The following is a 24,943-nucleotide window of genomic DNA, read 5'->3' on the forward strand; positions in this document are numbered from 1 at the left end:
TGGGTATTAAGTCTTCAAAATTTCATGTATATTTTATACTTATAACACAATGTGATTTGAGCTGCAGTAGTCTCACTTTAAATGCTCAGTAACCACAAGTGGCTAGTGGCCACTGTACTAGACAGTGCATTTTTTTTTTTTTTGAGACAAAGTTTTGCTCTTGTTGCCCAGGCTGGAGTGCAATGGCGCAATCTCGGCTCACCGCAAACTCCACCTCCCAGATTCAAGCAATTCTCCTGCCTCAGCCTCCCGAATAGCTGGGATTACAGGTGCACGTCATCATGCCCGGCTAATTTTTTTGTATTTTTACTAGAGACGGGGCATGTTGGTCAGGCCTCCCAAAGTTTTGGGATTACCGGTGGCGCCCAGCCTGGACAGTGCATTTCTTTTTTTTTTTTTTTTTTAAATTATACTTTAAGTTCTAGGGTACATGTGCATAACATGCAGGTTTGTTACATATGTATACTTGTGCCATGTTGGTGTGCTGCACCCATCAACTCATCAGCACCCATTAAATCATCATTTATATCAGGTATATCTCCCAATGCAATCCCTCCCCCCTCCTCCCCCATGATAGGCCCCAGTGTGTGATGTTCCCCTTCCCGAGTCCAAGTGATCTCATTGTTCAGTTCCCACCTATGAGTGAGAACATGCGGTGTTTGGTTTTCTGTTCTTGTGATAGTTTGCTAAGAATGATGGTTTCCAGCTGCATCCATGTCCCTACAAAGGACGCAAACTCATCCTTTCTTACGGCTGCATAGTATTCCATGGTGTATATGTGCCACATTTTCTTTATCCAGTCTGTCACTGAAGGACATTTGGGTTGATTCCAAGTCTTTGCTATTGTGAATAGTGCCGCAATAAACATACGTGTGCATGTGTCTTTATAGCAGCATGATTTATAATCCTTTGGGTATATACCCAGTAGTGGGATGGCTGGGTCATATGGTACATCTAGTTCTAGATCCTTGAGGAATCGCCATACTGTTTTCCATAATGGTTGAACTAGTTTACAATCCCACCAAAAGTGTAAAAGTGTTCCTATTTCTCCACATCCTCTCCAACACCTGTTGTTTCCTGACTTTTTAATGATTGCCATTCTAACTGGTGTGAGATGGTATCTCATTGTGGTTTTGATTTGCATTTCTCTGATGGCGAGTGATGATGAGTGGACCAGAATATTGCTTGCAAATAATGAAATTTTTTCTCTAAAATTATTTTGGTCTTTTTTTCTTTTGCCTTAATGTTTTTGCTTGGGCATCAGTAGTACCAGGCTGATGTTGATGATATTAATGCGAATACTTACAATGTTTGACCACTATGAATTTCTGGCTAGAGATTTCCGTCCCTTTCTAGTTTGTAAGAATTTTTCTTTAAATCAGAAACCAATTTTAAGTTTAAAAAATATATATATATTTAAATGTATTTCTGAAAACGTGGAAACTCTCGAGTGACCATATTTTTTATCTTAAAAAATAGAAATAATACTTTTAAAATGGTGAACAATTCTTGTATTTTAGAAACAAAGCCTCTCGATCATAATGCATTTATTATTATTATTATTTTGAAATGGAGTCTCCCTCTGTTGCCCAGGCTGGAGTGCAGTGGCATGATCTCAGCTCACTGCAACTTCTGCCTCCCAGGTTCAAGCTATTCTTTTGCCTCAGCCTCCCGAGTAGCTGGGACTACAGGCACCTGCTATCACACCCAACTAATTTTTGTATTTTTAGTACAGATTGGGTTTCACCATATTGACCAAGCTGGTCTTGATGTCCTGACCTCTTGGTCCACCCCCCTCAACTTCTCAAAGTGCTGGGATTGTAGGTGTGAGCCACCGTGCCCGGCTTGCATTAATTTTTTTTTTAGCAAATTTTTCTACTAAATTTCATCTGCTTTTAAAAAAAATTTAGGTTACCTAATCATAAAAATCTCTATTTCTCTATTATTATTATTTTTTATTATACTTTAAGTTCTACGGTACATGTGCATAACGTGCAGGTTTGTTACATATGTATACTTGTGCCATGTTGGTGTGCTGCACCCATCAACTCGTCAGCATCCATCAACTCATCATTTACATCAGGTATAACTCCCAGTGCAATCCCTCCCCTCTCCCCCGTCCCCATAATAGGCCCCGGAGTGTGATGTTCCCCTTCCCGACTCCAAGTGATCTCATTGTTCAGTTCTCACCTATGAGTGTGAACAGGCGGTGTTTGGTTTTCTGTTCTTGCAATAGTTTGCTGAGAATGATGGTTTCCAGATGCATCTATGTCCCTACAAAGAACACAAACTCATCCTTTTTTATGGCTGCATAGTATTCCATGGTGTATATGTGCCACATTTTCTTAATCCAGTCTGTCATTGATGGACATGTGGGTTGATTCCAAGTCTTTGCTATTGTGAATAGTGCCACAATAAACATACGTGTGCATGTGTCTTTATAGCAGCATGATTTATAATCCTTTGGGTATATACCCAGTAATGGGATGGCTAGGTCATATGGTACTTCTAGTTCTAGATCCTTGAGGAATCGCCATACTGTTTTCCATAATGGTTGAACTAGTTTACAATCCCACCAACAGTGTAAAAGTGTTCCTATTTCTCCACGTCCTCTCCAGCACCTGTTGTTTCTTGACTTTTTAATGATTGCCATTCTAACTGGTGTGAGATGGTATCTCATTGTGGTTTTGATTTGCATTTCTCTGATGGCCAGTGATGATGAGCATTTTTTCATGTGTCTGTTGGCTGTATGAATGTCTTCTTTTGAGAAATGTCTGTTCGTATCCTTTGCCCACTTTTTGATGGGGTTGTTTTTTTCTTCTAAATTTGTTTGAGTTCTTTGTAGGTTCTGGATATTAGCCCTTTGTCAGATGAGTAGATTGCAAAAATTTTCTCCCATTCTGTAGGTGGCCTATTCACTCTGATGGTAGTTTCTTTTGCTGTGCAAAAGCTCTTTAGTTTAATTAGATCCCATTTGTCAATTTTGGCTTTTGCTGCCGTTGCTTTTGGTGTTTTAGACATGAAGTCCTTGCCCATGCCTATGTCCTGAATGGTACTACCTAGGTTTTCTTCTAGGGTTTTTATGGTATTAGGTCTAACATTTAAGTCTCTAATCCATCATGAATTAATTTTCGTATAAAGAGTAAGGGAAGGATCCAGTTTCAGCTTTCTACTTATGGCTAGCCAATTTTCCCAGCACCATTTATTAAATAGGGAATCCTTTCCCCATTTCTTGTTTTTGTCAGGTTTGTCAAAGATCATATGACTGTAGATGTGTGGTATTATTTCTGAGGACTCTGTTCTGTTCCATGGGTCTATATCTCTGTTTTGGTACCAGTACCATGCTGTTTTGGTTACTGTAGCCTTGTAGTATAGTTTGAAGTCAGGTAGCGTGATGCCTCCAGCTTTGTTCTTTTGACTTAGGATTGTCTTGGCAATGCGGGCTCTTTTTTGGTTCTATATGAACTTTAAAGCAGTTTTTTCTAATTCTGTGAAGAAATTCATTGGTAGCTTGATGGGGATGGCTTTGAATCTATAAATGACCTTGGGCAGTATGGCCATTTTCACGATACTGATTCTTCCTATCCACGAGCATGGTATGTTCTTCCATTTGTTTGTGTCCTCTTTTATTTCACTGAGCAGTGATTTGTAGTTCTCCTTGACGAAGTCCTTGACATCCCTTGTAAGTTGGATTCCTAGGTATTTTATTCTCTTTGAAGCAATTGTGAATGGAAGTTCATTCATGATTTGGCTCTCTGTTTGTCTGTTACTGGTGTATAAGCATGCTTGTGATTTTTGCACATTAATTTTGTATCCTGTGACTTTGCTGAAGTTGTTTATCAGCTTAAGGAGATTTTGGACTGAGACAATGGGGTTTTCTAAGTATACAATCATGTCATCTGCAAACAGGGACAATCTGACTACTTCTTTTCGTAACTGAATACCCTTTATTTCTTTCTCTTGCCTGATTTCCCTGGCCAAAACTTCCAACACTATGTTGAATAGGAGTGGTGAGAGAGGGCATCCCTATCTTGTGCCAGTTTTCAAAGGGAATGCTTCCAGTTTTTGCCCATTCGTTATGATATTGGCTGTGGGTTTGTCATAAATAGCTCTTATTATTTTGAGATACGTTCCATCAATACCGAATTTATTGAGCGTTTTTAGCATGAAGGGCTGTTGAATTTTGTCATAGGCCTTTTCTGCACCTATTGAGATAATCGTGGTTTTTGTCTTTGGTTCTGTTTATATTCTCGATTACATTTATTGATTTGTGTATGTTGAACCAGCCTTGCATCCCAGGGATGAAGCCCACTTGATCATGGTGGATAAGCTTTTTGATGTGCTGCTGAATCTGGTTTGCCAGTATTTTATTGAGGATTTTTGCATCGATGTTCATCAGGGATATTGGTCTCAAATTCTCTTTTTTTGTTGTGTCTCTGCCAGGCTTTGGTATCAGGATGATGTTGGCCTCATAAAATGAGTTAGGGAGGATTCCCTCTTTTTCTACTGATTGGAATAGTTTCAGAAGGAATGGTACCAGCTCCTCCTTGTACCTCTGGTAGAATTCAGCTGTGAATCCATCTGGTCCTGGACTTTTTTTGGTTGGTAGGCTATTAATTATTGCCTCAATTTCAGAGCCTGCTTTCGGTCTATTCAGGGATTCAGCTTCTTCCTGGTTTAGTCTTGGAAGAGTGTTAAGTGTCCAGGAAATTATCCATTTCTTCTAGATTTTCTAGTTTATTTGCATAGAGGCGTTTATAGTATTCTCTGATTGTAGTTTGTATTTCTGTGGGGTGGGTGGTGATATCCCCTTTATCATTTTTTATTGCGTCTATTTGATTCTTCTCTCTTTTATTCTTTATTAGTCTTGCCAGCGGTCTATCTATGTTGTTGATCTTTTCAAAAAACCAACTCCTGGATTCATGGATTTTTTGGAGGGTTTTTTGTGTCTCTATCTCCTTCAGTTCTGCTCTGATCTTAGTTATTTCTTGCCTTCTGCTAGATTTTGAATGTGTTTGCTCTTGCTTCTCTAGTTCTTTTAATTGTGATGTTAGAGTGTCAACTTTAGATCTTTCCTGCTTTCTCTTGTGGGCATTTAGTGCTATAAATTTCCCTCTACACACTGCTTTAAATGTGTCCCAGAGATTCTGGTATGTTGTATCTTTGTTCTCATTGGTTTCAAAGAACACCTTTATTTCTGCCTTTATTTCATTATGTACCCAGTAGTCATTCAGGAGCAGGTTGTTCAGTTTCCATGTAGTTGAGCAGTTTAGTTTGAGTTTCTTAGTCCTGAGTTCTAGTTTGATTGCACTGTGGTCTGAGAGACAGTTTGTTATAATGTCTGTTCTTTTACATTTGCTGAGGAGTGCTGTACTTCCAATTATGTGGTCAATTTTGGAATAAGTGTGATGTGGTGCTGAGAAGAATGTATATTCTGTTGATTTGGGGTGGAGAGTTCTGTAGATGTCTATTAGGTCTGCTTGGTGCAGAGATGAGTTCAATTCCTGGATATCCTTGTTAACTTTCTGTCTCGTTGATCTGTCTAATGTTCACAGTGGGGTGTTGAAGTCTCCCATTATTATTGTATGGGAGTCTAAGTCTCTTTGTAGGTCTCTAAGGACTTGCTTTATGAATCTGGGTGCTCCTGTATTGGGTGCATATATATTTAGGAGAGTTAACTCTTCCTGTTGAGTTGATCCCTTTACCATTATGTAATGGCCTTCTTTGTCTCTTTTGATCTTTGATGGTTTAAAGTCTGTTTTATCAGAGACTAGTACTGCAACCCCTGCTTTTTTTTGTTCTCCATTTGCTTGGTAGATCTTCCTCCATCCCTTTATTTTGAGCCTATGTGTGTCTCTGCATGTGAGATGGGGTTCCTGAATACAGCACACTGATGGGTCTTGACTCTTTATCCAGTTTGCCAGTCTGTGTCTTTTAATTGGACCATTTAGTCCATTGACATTTAAGGTTAATATTGTTATGTGTGAACTTGATCCTGTCATTATGATATTAACTGGTTATTTTGCTCGTTAGTTGATGCAGTTTCTTCCTATCCTCGATGGTCTTTACATTTTGGCATGTTTTTGCAATGGCTGCTACCTGTTGTTCCTTTCCATGTTTAGGGCTTCCTTCAGGGACTCTTGTAAGGCAGGCCTGGTGGTGACAAAATCTCTAAGCATTTGGTTATCCATAAAGGATTTTATTTCTCCTTCACTGATGAAACTTAGTTTGGCTGGATATGAAATTCCGGGTTGAAAATTCTTTTCTTTAAGAATATTGAATATTGGTCCCCACTCTCTTCTGGCTTGGAGAGTTTCTGCTGAGAGATCTGCTGTTAGTCTGATGGGCTTCCCTTTGTGGGTAACCCGACTTTTCTCTCTGGGTGCCCTTAAGATTTTTTCCTTCATTTCCACTTTAGTGAATCTGGCAATTATGTGTCTTGGAGTTGCTCTTCTCGAGGAGTATCTTTGTGGCATTCTCTGTATTTCCTGAATTTGAATGTTGGCCTGCCCTACTAGGTTGGGGAAGTTCTCCTGGATGATATCCTGAAGAGTGTTTTCCAACTTGGTTCCATTTTCCCCCTCACTTTCAGGCACCCCAATCAGACGTAGGTTTGGTCTTTTCACATAATCCCATACTTGTTGAAGGCTTTGTTCATTTCTTTTTCTCCTTTTCTCTTCTCGCTTCATTTCATTCATTTGATCCTCAATCGCTGATACTCTTTCTTCCAGTTGATCGAGTCAGTTACTGAAGCTTGTGCATTTGTCACGTATTTCTCGTGTCATGGATTTTATCTCTGTCAGTTCGTTTATGGCCTTCTCTGCATTAATTATTCTAGTTATCAATTCTTCCACTCTTTTTTCAAGATTTTTAGTTTCTTTGCGCTGGGTACGTAATTCCTCCTTTAGCTCTGAGAAGTTTGATGGACTTCTCAGAGCCTTCTTCTCTCATCTCGTCAAAGTCATTCTCCGTCCAGCTTTGATCCGTTGCTGGCAATGAGCTGCGCTCCTTTGGAGGGGGAGATGCGCTCTTATTTTTTGAATTTCCAGCTTTTCTGCCCTGCTTTTTCCCCATCTTTGTGGTTTTATCTGCCTCTGGTCTTTGATGATGGTGACGTACTGATGGGGTTTTCATGTGGGTGTCCTTCCTGTTTGTTAGTTTTCCTTCTAACAGTCAGGACCCTCAGCTGTAGGTCTGTTGGAGATTGCTTGAGGTCCACTCCAGACCCTGTTTGCCTGGGTATCAGCAGCAGACGCTGCAGAAGATAGAATATTGCTGAACAGCGAGTGTATCTGTCTGATTCTTGCTTTGGAAGCTTCCTCTCAGGGGTGTACTCCACCATGTGAGGTGTGGGGTGTCGGTCTGTCCCTAGTGGGGATGTCTCCCAGTTAGGCTACTCGGGGTCAGGGACCCACTTGAGCAGGCCGTCTGTCTGTTCTCAGATCTCAACCTCCGTGTTCGGAGATCCACTGCTCTCTTCAAAGCTGTCAGACAGAGTCGTTTGCGTCTGCAGAGGTTTCTGCTGCGTTTTTTTTGTTGTTGTTGTTGTTGTTATTTAGTTGTGCCCTGTCCCCAGAGGTGGAGTCTACAGAGACAGACAGGCAGGCCTCCTTGAGCTGCTGTGGGTTCCACCCAGTTCGAGCTTCCAAGAGGCTTTGTTTACCTACTTAAGCCTCAGCAATGGCGGGCGCCCCTCCCCTAGCCTTTCCGTTAGATCGCAGACTGCTGTGCTAGCAATAAGGGAGGCTCTGTGAGCGTTGGACCCTCCCGGCCAGGTGTGGGATATAATCACCTGGTGTGCCGTTTGCTAAGACCCTTGGTAAAGCGCGGTATTGGGGTGGGAGTTACCCGATTTTCCAGGTGTTGTGTGTCTCAGTTCCCCTGACTAGGAAAAGGGATTCCCTTCCCCCTTGCAATTCCCAGGTGAGGCGATGCCTCGCCCTGCTTCAGCTCTCGCTGGTCGGGCTGCATCAGCTGACCAGCACAGATTGTCCGGCACTCCCTAGTGAGATTAACCCAGTACCTCAGTTGAAAATGCAGAAATCACCTGCCTTCTGTGTCGCTGGCGCTGGGAACTGGAGACTGGAACTGTTCCTATTTGGCCATCCTGCCCCGCTCCCCTCTATTTTGTTTCAAATACAGTCAATCTTTGTCCTGTTTTTATAGCAATGAGGATTTTCTGGCCTTGTGAAATGTATAGACATGATTCTTGTTCTATACTTTGGAACTGCTCATTACCATGTTGTATTATATTGTATTATATTACATAGAATACTGTACAGAAATATATTCATCTCATTGGTGGTGGCACATCCTAACAGGGTGTTTTCCTCCCCAGCAGGACTCTGGACTGTCTTCACGCTAGGTGGTGTGGGCAGCAAAGCTACTGCCTCTCCAGAACTTTCTTCTCCTCTGGCCAACCAGAGTCTCCTGCTTCTGCTGGTGTTGGCCAATCTGACAGATGCCTCAGATGCACCAAACCCCTACAGACAAGCCATTATGTCCTTCAAGAACACACAAGGTTTGTGGTATTTTTTCTCTAATATTCTTTGTAATGGGGAGAGTATTGCTTATTCTATATTGTTTATTGTCTTGTAGTTTAGGAGATTAGTGTCCATTTGTATGTTTTCATATTGGTCAAACATGAGAAAAACCTTAGCTTTTCCTGTCAATATTATCAGGAAGGTCAAGCAAATCTGAGAACAGGGCTGTGATCCTTTATATCTGTTTAAATTCATATTTCTTTCAGGGATAACCAAACCAGCATGTGTTTAATTTGGGTCAGTCTGTACTACCTGTTAGGGGTAGGAATTAACCTGGAAAACCCAAATGCTAGGTTGTTTTAAGTTTTCAGTTAAAATCTGTGTTCTAGTTAGAGTTTTATAGAACTAAAAATTAGATCTCAAAAAGAAAAATTAGAGCACAAATCAGAAAACTTTTTTCTGTAGGGATTAGTGGCTTTGTGGAGCCACATGTTCTCTCCTGCAGTCTCTTAGCCTTGCCATTGTTGCATCAAAGCAGCCATAGGTACTATGTAAACAGGTCAGATGGCTGTGCTCCAGTAAATCTTTACTTCCAAACAAGGGGTGGGCTGCCCATGAGCTGTGTAACTTGGTATTAATAACTCCTAAAGTAAAAGGTGAGCATATCGCTTCATGTTGAACCAGCATCTCTTCTCAAAAGGTTACATTCTAAAAGCAGGATTCCTGTAGTACAGTCAAGTGCTGCTCAATGGCAGGGCTGTGTTCCATTAGGCAATCTTTTCGCTGTGTGACTATCATAGTGTGCTTAGACAAACCTAGATGGCGTAGCTGCTACACAACTAGGCTCTGTGGTGTATCCTGTTGCTCCTAGCCAACAAACCTGTTCAACATGATGATGTACTGAATACTGTAGTCAGTTGTAACACAGTGGTATTTGTGTATCCAGGCAATCTAAACCTGGAAAAGGTACAGTAAAAATGTGGTATAATCACATGGGATCACGTCAAATATGTGGTTTATCATTGACTGAAACGTTATTATGCAGTGCATTACCAGATTCTCAAGACATTTCTAACACCAGTGTGATGAAGATGGGTGGGAAGTACAGTGATTGGATGGGAGCATTTGTAAGCCTTCTGATGCCCTGTGCCATGATTCTTCCGAGTTATTCTGATACACATTTCTTATAGACGTGGCTAGATGTGCCCATTCATCGTGCCTCTCCCAATTCTGGTATTATTTGCAGCGTGTCCATTTGTACTGCTCTAACAAAATACCTGAGACTCAATAACCTATAAAGAACAGAAATTTATTTCTCACAGTTCTGAAGCCTGGGAAGTGAATCTAAGATCCAGGCACTGACAGGTTTGGTGTCTGGTAAGGGCTCAGTCTCTGCTTCCAAGATGGATCCTTCTAACTGTGTCTTCACATGGCAGAAGGGAGTCAAGGGCTAAAAGGGCTGAATGCTATGTGGGCCCTCTTTCATAAAGGTCTTCATCCTGCTGATGAGAGAGGGGCCCGTAGGACCTAATCACACTGTAAAGGCCCCACCTCTCAACTTTATTTCATTGGAGATTAAATTTCAACATGAATTTTGGAGAGAACATAAACTATAACACATTACAATAGGGAAGTAATAACAATTTTATGAATCAAAAAATGAAACTCATGTATCTATTAGTATTTTTCTGTTCCCATTATTTACTCTTCTTGGTGACAGTATGGCTTAATGGTTAAGAAAGCAAGTTTCAGAGTCAAGCATACCTGGCTTCACACCTCTATCACTTCAGAGTGTGAGACCTTTGACAGTTTGCTTAATCTCAATTAGCTTCAAAAGCTTTGCCTATAAAATAGAGAAAATATCACCTAATAGTATTTGTATAAAGACCAAGCAAGGTAAGTCTTTAAAATGATTAGCCCAGATTTTTCAACAAAGTGGGTATTCAGTATATGGTATCTACTATGTTACTCTTACTGCTCGGGCCAAATGTTGCTATTTAGGGCTGAACTTTGCTTGGGATGGTCGTGGTTTGGGAGACCATTTAGTACAATGATGCAAAGTGTTGGCTTTAGGGTATTCATATCCATCAGGGCTGATCTTGGCAAAGTTACTTGATCCCTTTAAACATCTATTACATTCCTTGTAAAGCTGATCAGAATAATGACATGTTTGTTGTATGGGTTAAATAAGGGATAACATAAACAAAGTGTTTAGTATAACAGCTGGTTCATAGTATTTATTAGCTAGTAATGTATGTATGTTGTGGATACACACACACAACACACATATTCCCTTTGCAGTCAGGTATAATATAGGCTGGTGAATTTGTTACTTTGCTTCAATTTTATAGAAGTGTAGTGTGTCTAGAATCTTCCACCAGTGAGCATTCTGTAGATTCCATAATATCTGCATACTCACGGCACATGGCAACACTTTCTTTGCCATCTCTTGCAAAAATATAAAGCCAACCACAAAAAAAAAAGAATTATTTTTGTAAGTGTCAAAAATACAGTGTTAGTATTGAAAAAATAGCCTCTATTTCAAATGTAGAAGGAAAAGTGAGGGCACTGGATGGTGAAACTGAAGGCGTTTTGATGCATTCTCCTCACAAATGTAAAGCTTAGAAAGGAGAATCTGAGAGGCAAGGACTATGTTGGAACATATCTCTTTTTCCATAAGAGCACAGCTTTTAGGAATGTTAAAGCAAGTTGTTTTGTCTTGGTAATGCTTCTGTGTTTTTAAAGGCTTAAAATAATTTTGGTGCTTTTTAGAACCTAAAAATATTAGCTCTTTGTGCTACCATGTTCAGAGTTGTATTTGATTAGATGATGACTTTCTCTGAGTCCGTTGAACTTACCTTTATCTTCTTTGTTATTCCTAACCGTGATTGCTTCAGTTTCTCAGCAAATCCAGTTAACTGTTGGAAAGGGCCTGTGTCGGTTTGGAATATCAAGAACTTTCCTAGTACAGGCTGTGATTTTTGCTTTTGATTGTTCCAGTGACTGTACTTAAAAAAAAAAAAAAGTTTCTTAGCAGTTGTAGTCAATTAGGTTTGCATTGGAGATTTTATTTTACTTTATTCTTTAAAAAGTTATTGAAGTTTTCTGGTAGTTGTCTCAAGCTTGGTATGCTCTTTTGATTATAGAACCTAATGTTGAACATACGCAAATGGCCCCCAACCTGCAATGGCTGGACTTAGGATTTTTTGACTTTATGATGATGCAAGAGCAATATAAATTCAGTACTGTATTTGATAAATTACATGAGATATTCAACACTTTGTTGTAAAATAGGCCTACTGTTACAGCTGGATTAATACAATTTAGAACTGTACACAAAAATAATAGCTTAGGCTAGGCTAGGCTAAGCTATGATATTTGGTAAGTTAGGTGTATTAAATGCATTTTCAACTTAGAATATTTTCAACTTATGATTAAGTTATGGGAATATGATCCCATTGTAAGTTGAGGAACATCTATACTGATTTTGATGTAAGTGGATACTTCAGCTACAATTTATTCATTTCAAGAAAATTAACCCAGCTTTAAAGGCAGTTTTTTTCTTTTTAATTCTATATTAAAAGAGAATTTTCTATTTTATATAGAAATTCTATCTTTTTCTCTAGATGTTTTTTATTTAGGACTCATGGTTATTTAGTTTCGGTAACAAAGTATTTCATCTTGAAGTCCTGGTTAAATTGTAATGATTGGAGAGCCTTTTGACTCGCTCATAATTCTGTTCATTTAAGTTCATGTTCTCAGACCTGATTTATTTCAGCTACGTTAATGGGAAGATAGTAACAGAGTCAAACTATATGACTTAGTTTAGTTCTTTTTAAGGTAAATTTTTTTTTTTTTTTGGAAACAAAGTCTCACTCTGTCGCCCAGGCTGGAGTGCAATGGCGTAATCTCGGCTCGGCTCGTTGCAACCTCCACCTCCCGGGTTCAAGCGATTCTCCTGCCACAGCCTCCTGAGTAGCTGGGATTACAGGCCCACACCACCACGCCCGGCTAATTTTTGTATTTTTAGTAGAGATGGGGTTTCACCATGTTAGTCAGCCTGATCTCAAACTTCTGACCTTGTGATCCACCCGTCTCGGCCTCCTAAAGTGCTGGGATTACAGGCGTGAGCCACCATTCCTGGACCTCAAGTAAATTTTGTATAAATTAAAATTTTGAATCTGAAATGTAATGACTTTCCATAAAATTAATGGGAATTGAGTTGTACACATTACTTTAACAATATTTTTATTTATATAAAGCACAGCTAGAACTTACTGATGTGCTGTTTTCTGTATTCCAGATAGCAGTCCTTTCCCCTCATCAATTCCACATGCCTTCCAGATCAACTTTAATAGTTTGTACACAGCTCTTTGTGAACAGCAGACATCTGATCAAGCAACTCTCCTCTTGTATACCTTGCTTCATCAAAATAGTAATATTAGAACATACATGTTGGCTCGCACAGATATGGAAAATCTTGTAAGTATCATACTAAACATTCCATGCATTTGTATTTTATAATATTTTGAAGAAAAACTTCTTTTCCCAAGAGGGCAAGTTTATTTGCCTGGTTGCCACAAAGGTGATGGTCAAGAAATTGATAGGGAGGTGTCACCAGACACAGACAGAGGATAGGAGCTTCTCCAGCGTAAGACACAGCTCATGTGGAGGGGGCCTCCCACAGCAGGACACAGCAATGTCCCTGGCTGACTTGACGCGCCTCCTTGTCCTTACCAGGATTCAGCCTGTTCAAGTCTTCCAAAAACCCTCTGCAATTCTCAAGGAGATTTTTAAATCATCTCAGTCCCTTCCATCTGCTAAGTGCCCGCCCACCAACTTCATGTTACTCGTCACAGTTGCGGAATATTCCTGATGAGAATGCTGAAAGGAAAGTGATGTTTCAACTCAGCTGCTCAAATGTCCCATCCCCTCTGGCAGTCTTAAGCTTTAGGACTGTCTGAACTCACTCCCTGGAGTCTTATAGTCATTTTAAGGTACTTTTGTCAGATATCCCTTAAATTACACTATCCATCACTACATGAGTGAAATTAGTTCTCAAATTTTTGTTCATAGACAAAAGCTCCTGTAAGCAATAATCGATTTCCTTTATGACTAATGTGCAAACATCAGTGTTTCTCTGAGGGGCAGAATAAGCTATCTCACCAAGGTGTTAATGTTGTTTGAATTACATAGTATGTAGATAAGTATGGACCCTAATATACTCAGAAAAATGTGAACATTCCCGAAATAGCCAGTAGCTGCCTGACAGCAATGAAATGTTCCCTCTGCACCAGTTTTTACAGATTGGTAGCAGGATTCTCCCAGTATTTGGTTGCCATTTTTTCAGTGTTCAATATAAAATACTGCATAAATAGTGAAGAAACACGGAATACTAGAATTCATTGAACATACTCTGCATCCAATTGACACTAAGAATGAAAAGTGTGGGGGCGCGGAGCAAGGGGGTGGGCGGAGCAAGATGGCCGAATAGGAACAGCTCCAGTCTCCAACTCCCAGCGTGAGCGACACAGAAGACCGGTGATTTCTGCATTTTCAACTGAGGTACTGGGGTCATCTCACTAGGGAGTGCCGGACAATCGGTGCTGGTCAGCTGCTGCAGCCTGACCAGCGAGAGCTGAAGCAGGGCGAGGCATCGCCTCACCTGGAAGTGCAAGGGGGAAGGAAATCCGTTTTCCTAGCCAGGGGAACTGAGACACACAACACCTGGAAAATCGGGTAACTCCCACCCCAATACTGCGCTTTAAGGAAACAGGCACACCAGGAGAATATATCCCACACCTGGCCGGGAAGGTCCCAAGCCCACGGAGCCTCCCTCACTGCTAACACAGCAGTCTGCGGCGATCTATCCGCAAGGCAGCAGCGAGGCTGGGGGAGGGGCGCCCGCCATTGCTGAGGCTTAAGTAGGTAAACAAAGCCGCTGGGAAGCTCGAACTGGGTGGAGCTCACAGCAGCTCAAGGAAGCCTGCCTGTCTCTGTAGACTCCACCTCTGAGGACAGAGCACAGCTGAAGTCCAATAGGGGAAGCAGCGGGGGCCGGTGCAGACGCGAACGACTCTGTCTGACAGCTTTGGGGAGAGCTGTGGATCTCCCAACGCGGAGGTTGAGATCTGAGAACGGACAGACTGCCTGCTCAGGTGGGTCCCTGACCCCTGAGTAGCCTAGCTGGGAGACATCCCCCACTAGGGGCAGTCTGACACCCCACACCTCACAGGGTGGAGTCACCCCTGAGAGGAAACTTCCAAGGAAGAATCAGACAGGTACACTCGCTGTTCAGCAATATTCTATCTTCGGCAACCTCTGCTGCTGATACCCAGGCAAACAGGGTCTGGAGTGGACCTCAAGCAATCTCCAACAGACAACAGACAGTCCTTCTGACTATCAGACGGAAAACTATCAAACAGGAAGGACACCTATACCAAAACCCCATCAGTACGTCACCATCATCAAAGACCAGAGACAGATAAAACCACAAAGATGGGGAAAAAGCAGGGCAGAAAAGCTGGAAATTCAAAAAATAAGAGCGCATCTCCCCCTGCATAGGAGCGCAGCCCATTGCCAGCAACGGATCAAAGCTGGTCAGAGAATGACTTTGACGAGATGAGAGAAGAAGGCTTCAGTCCATCAAACTTCTCAGAGCTAAAGGAGGAATTACGTACCCAGCGCAAAGAAACTAAAAATCTTGAAAAAAGAGTGGAAGAATTGACAGCTAGACTAATTAATGCAGAGAAGATCATAAACGAAATGACAGAGATGAAAACCATGACACGAGAAATACGTGACAAATGCACAAGCTTCAGTAACCGACTCGATCAACTGGAAGAAAGAGTATCAGCGATTGAGGATCAAATGAATGAAATGAAGCGAGAAGAGAAACCAAAAGAAAAAGAAGAAAAAGAAATGAACAAAGCCTGCAAGAAGTATGGGATTATGTAAAAAGACCAAATCTACGTCTGATTGGGGTGCCTGAAAGTGAGGGGGAAAATGGAACCAAGTTGGAAAACACTCTTCAGGATATCATCCAGGAGAACTTCCCCAACCTAGTAGGGCAGGCCAACATTCAAATTCAGGAAATACAGAGAACGCCACAAAGATACTCCTCCAGAAGAGCAACTCCAAGACACATAATTGCCAGATTCACCAAAGTTGAAATGAAGGAAAAAATCTTGAGGGCAGCCAGAGAGAAAGGTCGGGTTACCCACAAAGGGAAGCCCATCAGACTAACAGCAGATCTCTCGGCAGAAACTCTACAAGCCAGAAGAGAGTGGGGTCCAATATTCAACATTCTTAAAGAAAAGAATTTTCAACCCAGAATTTCATATCCAGCCAAACTAAGTTTCATCAGTGAAGGAGAAATAAAATCCTTTACAGACAAGCAAATGCTTAGAGATTTTGTCACCACCAGACCTGCCTTACAAGAGACCCTGAAGGAAGCCCTAAACATGGAAAGGAACAACCGGTACCAGCCATTGCAAAAACATGCCAAAATGTAAAGACCATCGAGGATAGGAAGAAACTGCATCAACTAACGAGCAAAATAACCAGTTAATATCATAATGACAGGATCAAGTTCACACATAACAATATTAACCTTAAATGTCAATGGACTAAATGGTCCAATTAAAAGACACAGACTGGCAAACTGGATAAAGAGTCAAGACCCATCAGTCTGCTGTATTCAGGAGACCCATCTCACATGCAGAGACATACATAGGCACGAAATAAAGGGATGGAGGAAGATCTACCAAGCAAATGGAGAACAAAAAAAAGCAGGGGTTGCAATCCTAGTCTCTGATAAAACAGACTTTAAACCATCAAAGATCAAAAGAGACAAAGAAGGCCATTACATAATGGTAAAGGGATCAATTCAACAGGAAGAGCTAACTCTCCTAAATATATATGCACCCAATACAGGAGCACCCAGATTCATAAAGCAAGTCCTTAGAGACCTACAAAGAGACTTAGACTCCCATACAATAATAATGGGAGACTTCAACACTCCACTGTCAACATTAGACAGATCAACGAGACAGAAAGTTAACAAGGATATCCAGGAATTGAACTCATCTCTGCACCAAGCAGACCTAATAGACATCTATAGAACTCTCCACCCCAAATCAACAGAATATACATTCTTCTCAGCACCACATCGCACTTATTCCAAAATTGACCACATAGTTGGAAGTAAAGCACTCCTCAGCAAATGTAAAAGAACAGAAATTATAACAAACTGTCTCTCAGACCACAGTGCATCAAACTAGAACTCAGGACTAAGAAACTCAATCAAAACCGCTCAACTACATGGAAACTGAACAACCTGCTCCTGAATGACTCCTGGGTACATAACGAAATGAAAGCAGAAATAAAGATGTTCTTTGAAACCAATGAGAACAAAGATACAACATACCAGAATCTCTGGGACACATTTAAAGCAGTGTGTAGAGGGAAATTTATAGCACTAAATGCCCACAAGAGAAAGCAGGAAAGATCTAAAATTGACACTCTAACATCACAATTAAAAGAACTAGAGAAGCAAGAGCAAACACATTCAAAAGCTAGCAGAAGGCAAGAAATAACTAAGATCAGAGCAGAACTGAAGGAGATAGAGACACAAAAAACCCTCCAAAAAATCAATGAATCCAGGAGTTGGTTTTTTGAAAAGATCAACAACATAGATAGACCGCTAGCAAGACTAATAAAGAAGAAAAGAGAGAGGAATCAAATAGACGTAATAAAAAATGATAAAGGGGATATCACCACTGACCCCACAGAAATACAAACTACCATCAGAGAATACTACAAACACCTCTACGCAAATCAACTAGAAAATCTAGAAGAAATGGCTAATTTCCTGGACACTTACACTCTCCCAATACTAAACCAGGAAGAAGTTGAATCCCTGAATAGACCAATAGCAGGCTCTGAAATTGAGGCAACAATTAATAGCCTACCCACCAAAAAAAGTCCAGGACCAGATGGATTCACAGCTGAATTCTACCAGAGGTACAAGGAGGAGCTGGTACCATTCCTTCTGAAACTATTCCAATCAATAGAAAAAGAGGGAATCCTCCCTAACTCATTTTATGAGGCCAACATCATCCTGATACCAAAGCCTGGCAGAGACACAACAAAAAAAGAGAATTTTAGACCAATATCCCTGATGAACATCGATGCAAAAATCCTCAATAAAATACTGGCAAACCGGATTCAGCAGCACATCAAAAAGCTTATCCACCATGATCAAGTGGGCTTCATCCCTGGGATGCAAGGCTGGTTCAACATTCGCAAATCAATAAACGTAATCCAGCATATCAACAGAACCAAAGACAAGAACCACATGATTATCTCAATAGATGCAGAAAAGGCTTTTGACAAAATTCAACAGCCCTTTATGCTAAAAACGCTCAATAAATTTGGTATTGATGGAACGTACCTCAAAATAATAAGAGCTATTTATGACAAACCCACAGCTAACATCATACTGAATGGGCAAAAACTGGAAAAATTCCCTTTGAAAACTGGCACAAGACAGGGATGCCCTCTCTCACCACTCCTATTCAACATAGTGTTGGAAGTTCTGGCTAGGGCAATCAGGCTAGAGAAAGAAATCAAGGGTATCCAGTTAGGAAAAGAAGAAGTCAAATTGTCCCTGTTTGCAGATGACATGATGGTATATTTAGAAAACCCCATTGTCTCAGCCCAAAATCTCCTTAAGCTGATAAGCAACTTCAGCAAAGTCTCTGGATACAAAATTAATGTGCAAAAATCCCAAGCATTCTTATACACCAGTAACAGACAAGCAGAGAGCCAAATCAGGAAAGAACTTCCATTCACAATTGCTTCAAAGCGAATAAAATACCTAGGAATCCATCTTACAAGGGATGTAAAGGACCTCTTCAAGGAGAACTACAAATCACTGCTCAGTAAAATCAAAGAGGACACAAACAAATGGAAGAACATACCATGCTCATGGATAGGAAGAATCAATATCGTGAAAATGGCCATACTGCCCAAGGTGATTTATAGATTCAATGCCATCCCCATCAAGCTACCAATGAATTTCTTCACAGAATTGGAAAAAACTGCTTTAAAGTTCATATGGAACCAAAAAAGAGCCCGCATTGCCAAGACAATCCTAAGTCAAAAGGACAAAGCTGGAGGTGTCACGCTACCTGACTTCAAACTATTCTACAAGGCTACAGTAACCAAAACAGCATGGTACTGGTACCAAAACAGAGATATAGACCAATGGAACAGAACAGAGTCCTCAGAAATAATACCACACATCTACAGCCATCTGATCTTTGACAAACCTGAGAGAAACAAGAAATCGGAAAGGATTCCCTATTTAATAAATGGTGCTGGGAAAATTGGCTAGCCATAAGTGGAAAGCTGAAACTGGATCCTTTCCTTACCCCTTATACGAAAATTAATTCAAGATGGATTAGAGACTTAAATGTTAGACCTAATACCATAAAAACCCTAGAAGAAAATCTAGGTAGTACCATTCAGGACATAGGCATGGGCAAGGACTTCATGTCTAAAACACCAAAAGCAACAGCAGCAAAAGCCAAAATTGACAAATGGGATCTAATTAAACTAAAGAGCTTTTGCACAGCAAAAGAAACTACCATCAGAGTGAACAGGCAACCTACAGAATGGGAGAAAATTTTTGCAACCTACTCATCTGACAAAGGGCTAATATCCAGAATCTACAAAGAACTCAAACAAATATACAAGAAAAAAACAAGCAACCCCATCAAAAAGTGGGGAAAGGATATGAACAGACATTTCTCAAAAGAAGACATTCATACAGCCAACAGACACATGAAAAAATGCTCATCATCACTGGCCATCAGAGAAATGCAAATCAAAACCACAATGAGATACCATCTCACACCAGTTAGAATGGCAATCATTAAGAAGTCAGGAAACAACAGGTGTTGGAGAGGATGTGGAGAAATAGGAACACTTTTGCACTGTTGGTGGGAGTGTAAACTAGTTCAACCATTATGGAAAACAGTATGGCGATTCCTCAAGGATCTAGAACTAGATGTACCATATGACCCAGCCATCCCACTACTGGGTATATACCCAAAGGATTATAAATTATTCCACTACAAAGACACATGCACACGTATGTTTATTGCGGCACTATTCACAATAGCAAAGACTTGGAATCAACCCAAATGTCCATCTGTGACAGACTGGATGAAGAAAATGTGGCACATATACACCATGGAATACTATGCAGCCATCAAAAAGGATGAGTTTGCGTCCTTTGTAGGGACGTCGATACAGCTGGAAACCATCATTCTTAGCAAACTATCACATGAAGAGAAAACCAAACACCGCATGTTCTCACTCATAGGTGGGAACTGAACAATGAGATCACTTGGACTCGGGAAGGGGAACATCACACACTGGGGCCTATCATGGGGAGGGGGGAGGAGGGAGGGATTGCATTGGGGAGTTATACATGATATAAATGATGAATTGATGGGTGCTGACGAGTTGATGGGTGCAGCACACCAACATGGCATAAGTATACATATGTAACAAACCTGCACGTTATGCACATGTACCCTAGAACTTAAAGTATAATTAAAAGAAAAAAAAAAAGAAAAGTGTGATGAAAGAGTGTCTCCACCTTAGGTCTATATGGGAAACATTGCTTAAATAGCAAATTGAGTATTAAAGTATACTGCTCATATGAGTAAAATCCTGTAAAGAGAAGGTTTGTTTCCTGATGAGTGTGGATAGGCATAGAGACAATTCTGAGTATGATGTATTCTAAGGGAAATGTTGGCAATAAGGAAACCTGTGACATCACCTGTTTCAGAAAGTTGTATGGTATGGATGCGGGTATATAAGATGGTGCGGAGAGCAGCTGTCTGTGTTTGATGACATACCCGGTGAAAGGTTAAAAGGTTTTGTGTTGTATTTATTTTGGAGGGTGGTGTTTGTTTATTTGTTCTGGTTTTCTTGAATAATTTCTTAATTTATGCCCCATCTGTCCTTTTACCTATCTTCTATAATAAATATGTTGAGGCTTTGATGAAAAAATATGTTATCAGTAGGAAATTTACTGTGCTGATCTGATTTTTTTATGGTTATCAATTATTTTATTCTGCAGTCTTTGACGTTAAGAAGGTAATGTTTGACGGATTACAGTGTTTCTAAGAAATACCTTATTGTGTGTAAATCCCATAAGGCTGGAGGCAGACCTGCCTCTGTTCAGCGACAGGTGTTGGCTGACTTGGATTCTTTCTGTTGATGGTCTGACTCACTACTGTTTGACTTGTTTTAACTCAAAACAAGTTAATTAATCTGGTATAACTTCTTATGGTACATTTTTAATTGGTATCTATTAGAATAACAATACAATGACTCTTACATTTTCTTTTTGTGTCTCTGAATAGTGTCTAGGGCGAATCCAAGTGCCTGAATGTTAAAAACAGGGCTTAAGAGGGTATACTTTTTAGAAAAACCTGTTATAGACATGAACACAATTTTTATATTTTATCACAAGCAAATGTTTAACAAGAAAAGTAGCTAGACTTTTGAGATAGTCATGATTCTTTTAGTTGTAACAGACCCATTTATGCCTAGCGTAAGCAAAAAGAAATATATCTGTACAAATGAGAAATTTGTGCATTTCTTTTTTGGCTTCAGTTATAGCAGGTTCTAGGGGCTAAATGTTGTTATCCACGCTCAGCCTCTCCATCTTTTGCCTCTGCCTTTTATAGCTTTGGCCTTATTCTCAGGCACACACTTTCCAAGTGGGGAGACAGGTGGCCACCAGCAGCTCTCGACATATCATAAGCTAAAAAGAGGAAAGATTACACAACTACTTCAGAAATATTTCATGAAGGGCTCCAATAGTCTCTTCTTGGGTTGTGTATCCACTTATTTGACTAATGATTACGGAAGGAGGCACACTTAATGCTAAGCCACCATAGCCACAAAGGTAAAGGGAATTTCCTCAAGGAAGGGATCTTGGACAAATAATATATAGTCACTTTGACACTATATTGCTTGTAACTTCCTTAATCAGGGCATTATGAGTTAGTCACTCTTTTAATTTCTGTTTGTGTTAGTCCAGCAGAGAATCGGCTGGCATTTCCTTTAGGCCTCCAGCAGTCTTCTGCTTTTGGGTCAAGCCTTGAGCCTGCACAATATTGCAGATATGCAGCTCCTGTCATTTTGATACTTACTCATTTGAAACTTCACTGAAGAGATACTTAGAAAATGAGATTAATATTTACAGTGATATGTAGTCTATGATTTATCATGAATTATAAAAGAAATGACATAGGATCTTTACATCTTGTTTTAGATGAACTAATAGTCCTTTATTTTCTGAGTGTGGTTTTTATATAAACATCAAAAAGGAAATTTTTTTTTAGCCCTTTTCTTTTCCTTTTCATGCTAAGTTTCTTGAAAGCCACATTCTTTGCCTTTACTTCTTGTGCACTTTTCTACCTGTTGTGACCTAACATTTGTTTCTACAACTTCCTTATCAGCAGCTCCTGATTGTTAGTAAATCTTTGGTCATGTTTCATCATTTTCTTATTTGACTGCATTGCTGCATATGACACTGTTCATTTCTTTATTCTTTAAACTGCCGAATACCTATGTGTTAGTTCTGGCTTAGTCAGTTCAGAATTTAGTCAGGCCTGACTGCTTTAACAAACATACCATAGACTGGTGCTTAAACAACAGAAAGTTATTTCTCACAGTTCTGTAGGCTGAGATTTCCAAGATAGAGATGTCAGCCCCCTTGGTGTCCGGTGCAGACCTGCTTATTGGTTTGTCAAGAGTCATCTACTTGCTGTGTCCTCACATGGCAGTGAGCAGAGGCAGGGAAGAAGCAAGCTCTCTTCTATCTCTTCTTATAAGGGTACTAATCCCATCATGAGTGCTCCACGCCTGTTACCTAATCTCCTCGCAAGAACCCTACCTCTTAATAGTGTCCCATTGGGGGTTAGGGTTTTAACATATGAATTTTGGGGGCCCAAACGTGTAGTTTATATATCTGCAAACATATACCTTGGCTTTCCGATCATTTTACTCTGCTGGTTTTTCCACCTCTATGCCTACTGCTTTTCTCTCTCCTTTATGTGTTATTTTTTCTTGTCCTTAAATGTGCCCTGCTGCAGGGTTCTGTCCTTCTTTTTGTTTTTTCCCTGTACTTCTCCCTAAAACATCTAAGCAAATTCAGTTGCCATTTATATATTGCCAGTGTATATGTTCCCATTTATATGTGCCATATATGTTCAGTTCTGTTTTTGCAGCCCTGATTGCCCTTATCTCATATTCATGTATCCAGCTGCCCCAGACATTTCCCAGTGGCTGTCTCATAAACACCTTAAACCAAACATGCAAAAATTGGGTTCATTATTTTCCCTGCTCTTCCTTCTCTTACTCCTGTATTCTATATCACAGTGAGCCATCCACAGAGTTAGCAAAAGCTTTGACTCTCCTGTTTCATTCCCCCATATCCAACCAAATCTTTTTTATTTTCTCTCCTTATTATCTTTGGAATATATTAGTGTTCTTTTTCCTCATTGCCATTCCTTTGGTTTAAGCTACCTTCATCTCTTACTAAAAGTGTTGCAACATCTTTAACTGGTTTTTCTGCTTTCTGTCTTGCTATTCTTTAATATTATTTTTTATCCTGTTTCCAGAGTGAGTATATTAGAGTCAAATCTGATCATGTCACTTCTCTACTTTTAAAGCCCTTTCATGGCTCCACAGTGCCCTCAGGTTTAAAGCTCATACTCTTAATGTGGCTAACAAGACACTTTATAATTTTGCCACAGCTTCCATTTTGGGTCTCATCTCTTTACCATTATGTCCTTTTTATTCTTTATTTAATCATAATGAATTAATTTAATTTCTCTCAATGTGACCTATCTCCTAAGTTTAGACTTGGTTTTCTCTCTAGAATACTTCTCCTTGAAACTTTCTCCCTTTTCCTCTTCTCAGATAACTCCTAGTAGTTTTTCAGATCTCAGTTTAAATAGTTCTTTCAGAATTAAAGTTATGTTGTAAAAGTAATTATATATCATACCCAAGTGGGATTTATCCCAGGAATGTAAGCTTGATTGGACATCTGAAAGTCAGTTATTGTGATACATCATATCAACAGAGTGAAAAACAAAAATCATACGATTATTTAAATAGATCCAGAAAAAAGCATTTGACAAAATCATCACTTTTTTATGAAATAAAAATATTTAACAAACTAGGAATAGAAGGGAACTTCCTCAGATTAATAAAGGGCTTCTATGAAAACCCTACAGCTCACATCATACTTAATGGTAAAAGACCATGTTGTCTTTCTCCCTAAGATCAGCCACAAAACAAGGATGTCTACTTTTGCCGTTTCATTCAACATTTTACTGGAGATTCTAGCCTGGGCATTTGATTAAGAGAAAGAAATGAAACACCTCTAGATTGGAAAGCAAGGTGTAAAATTATCTGTATTTGCAGATGACATTATCTTATATATAGAAAATCCTAAGGAATCCACTAAAAAACTCTTAGAATTAATAGATGAGTTCAGCAAAGTTGCAGGATACCAGATAAGTATAAAACGTCAATATGCAAAAAATTGTATTTTCATATATGAGAAATCCCAAAATGAAGTTAAGAAAATAGTTCTGTTCATAATAGCATCAGAAATTTAACAAAAGAAATACAAAATTTACACTCTGAAAACTAGAAAATATTATTGAAAGAAATGGGAAAACATATATTCATTGATTGCAACATAAAAAAATAGAGATAGGGTCTTGCTGTGTTGCCCAGGCTGGTCTTAAACTTCTGGCCTCAAGCGATCCTCCCACATTGGCCTCCTAAAGTGCTGGGATTACAGGCGTGAGCCACCATAACAACACTGATGTTCAACGTAATACATCAGTGGAGTTGAACTGTGACCATGCCCTGATCACAGTACTTAACATTGTTAAGATGGCAGTATTCCCCAGACTGATGTACACATTGAGCACAATACCTATTAGAATCCTAGTTGACTTCTTTATAGAGATTGACAAGATTGTTTAAAATTCATATAAAATTGCAAAAGACCAAGAATAGCCAAAACAATCCTGAAAAAGAACAAATTTGGAGGACTCATACTTTCTAATTTCAAAACTTATTATAAAGCAACACTAATCAATACAGTATGGTACTGGCACAAGGATAGATGTAATACATCAATGGAGTTGAACTGAGAGTCTAGAAATAAACCCATATACCTATCATCAACTGATTTTCAGCCAGGGTGCCAAGACCAATGTGGAAAGAACCGGTTTTTTCAACAAATGGTACTGGTGCAATTGTGTAGTCACTTGCGAAAGGATAAAGTTGGGCTTTTGCTTCACCCCATATACAAAATTAATTCAAAATGGGTCAAAGGCCTAAAAAGAGCT

The 24,943-nt window shown here is 39.8% G+C and overlaps 1 protein-coding gene across 6 annotated transcripts in view; it reads left to right on the forward strand.

Annotated features, from left to right (window-relative positions):
• DYM (dymeclin) overlaps positions 1-24,943 on the forward strand; it is a 437,123-nt gene that overhangs the window by 175,260 nt on the left and 236,920 nt on the right. For 5 of the 6 annotated variants that reach the window (XM_033177780.1, XM_033177784.1, XM_033177782.1 and 2 more), the window contains 2 exons: positions 8,342-8,521; positions 12,787-12,965. In XM_033177780.1, coding sequence (XP_033033671.1) covers positions 8,342-8,521; positions 12,787-12,965 — 359 coding nt within the window. Of the gene's footprint in view, positions 1-8,338; positions 8,522-12,786; positions 12,966-24,943 lie in introns of all 6 variants that reach the window. The other variant, XM_033177783.1, reaches the window with a different exon arrangement.

Source organism: Trachypithecus francoisi, unplaced genomic scaffold (genome assembly GCF_009764315.1).
Source record: "Trachypithecus francoisi isolate TF-2019V2 unplaced genomic scaffold, Tfra_2.0 Lachesis_group19, whole genome shotgun sequence".
NCBI lineage: Eukaryota > Metazoa > Chordata > Mammalia > Primates > Cercopithecidae > Trachypithecus > Trachypithecus francoisi.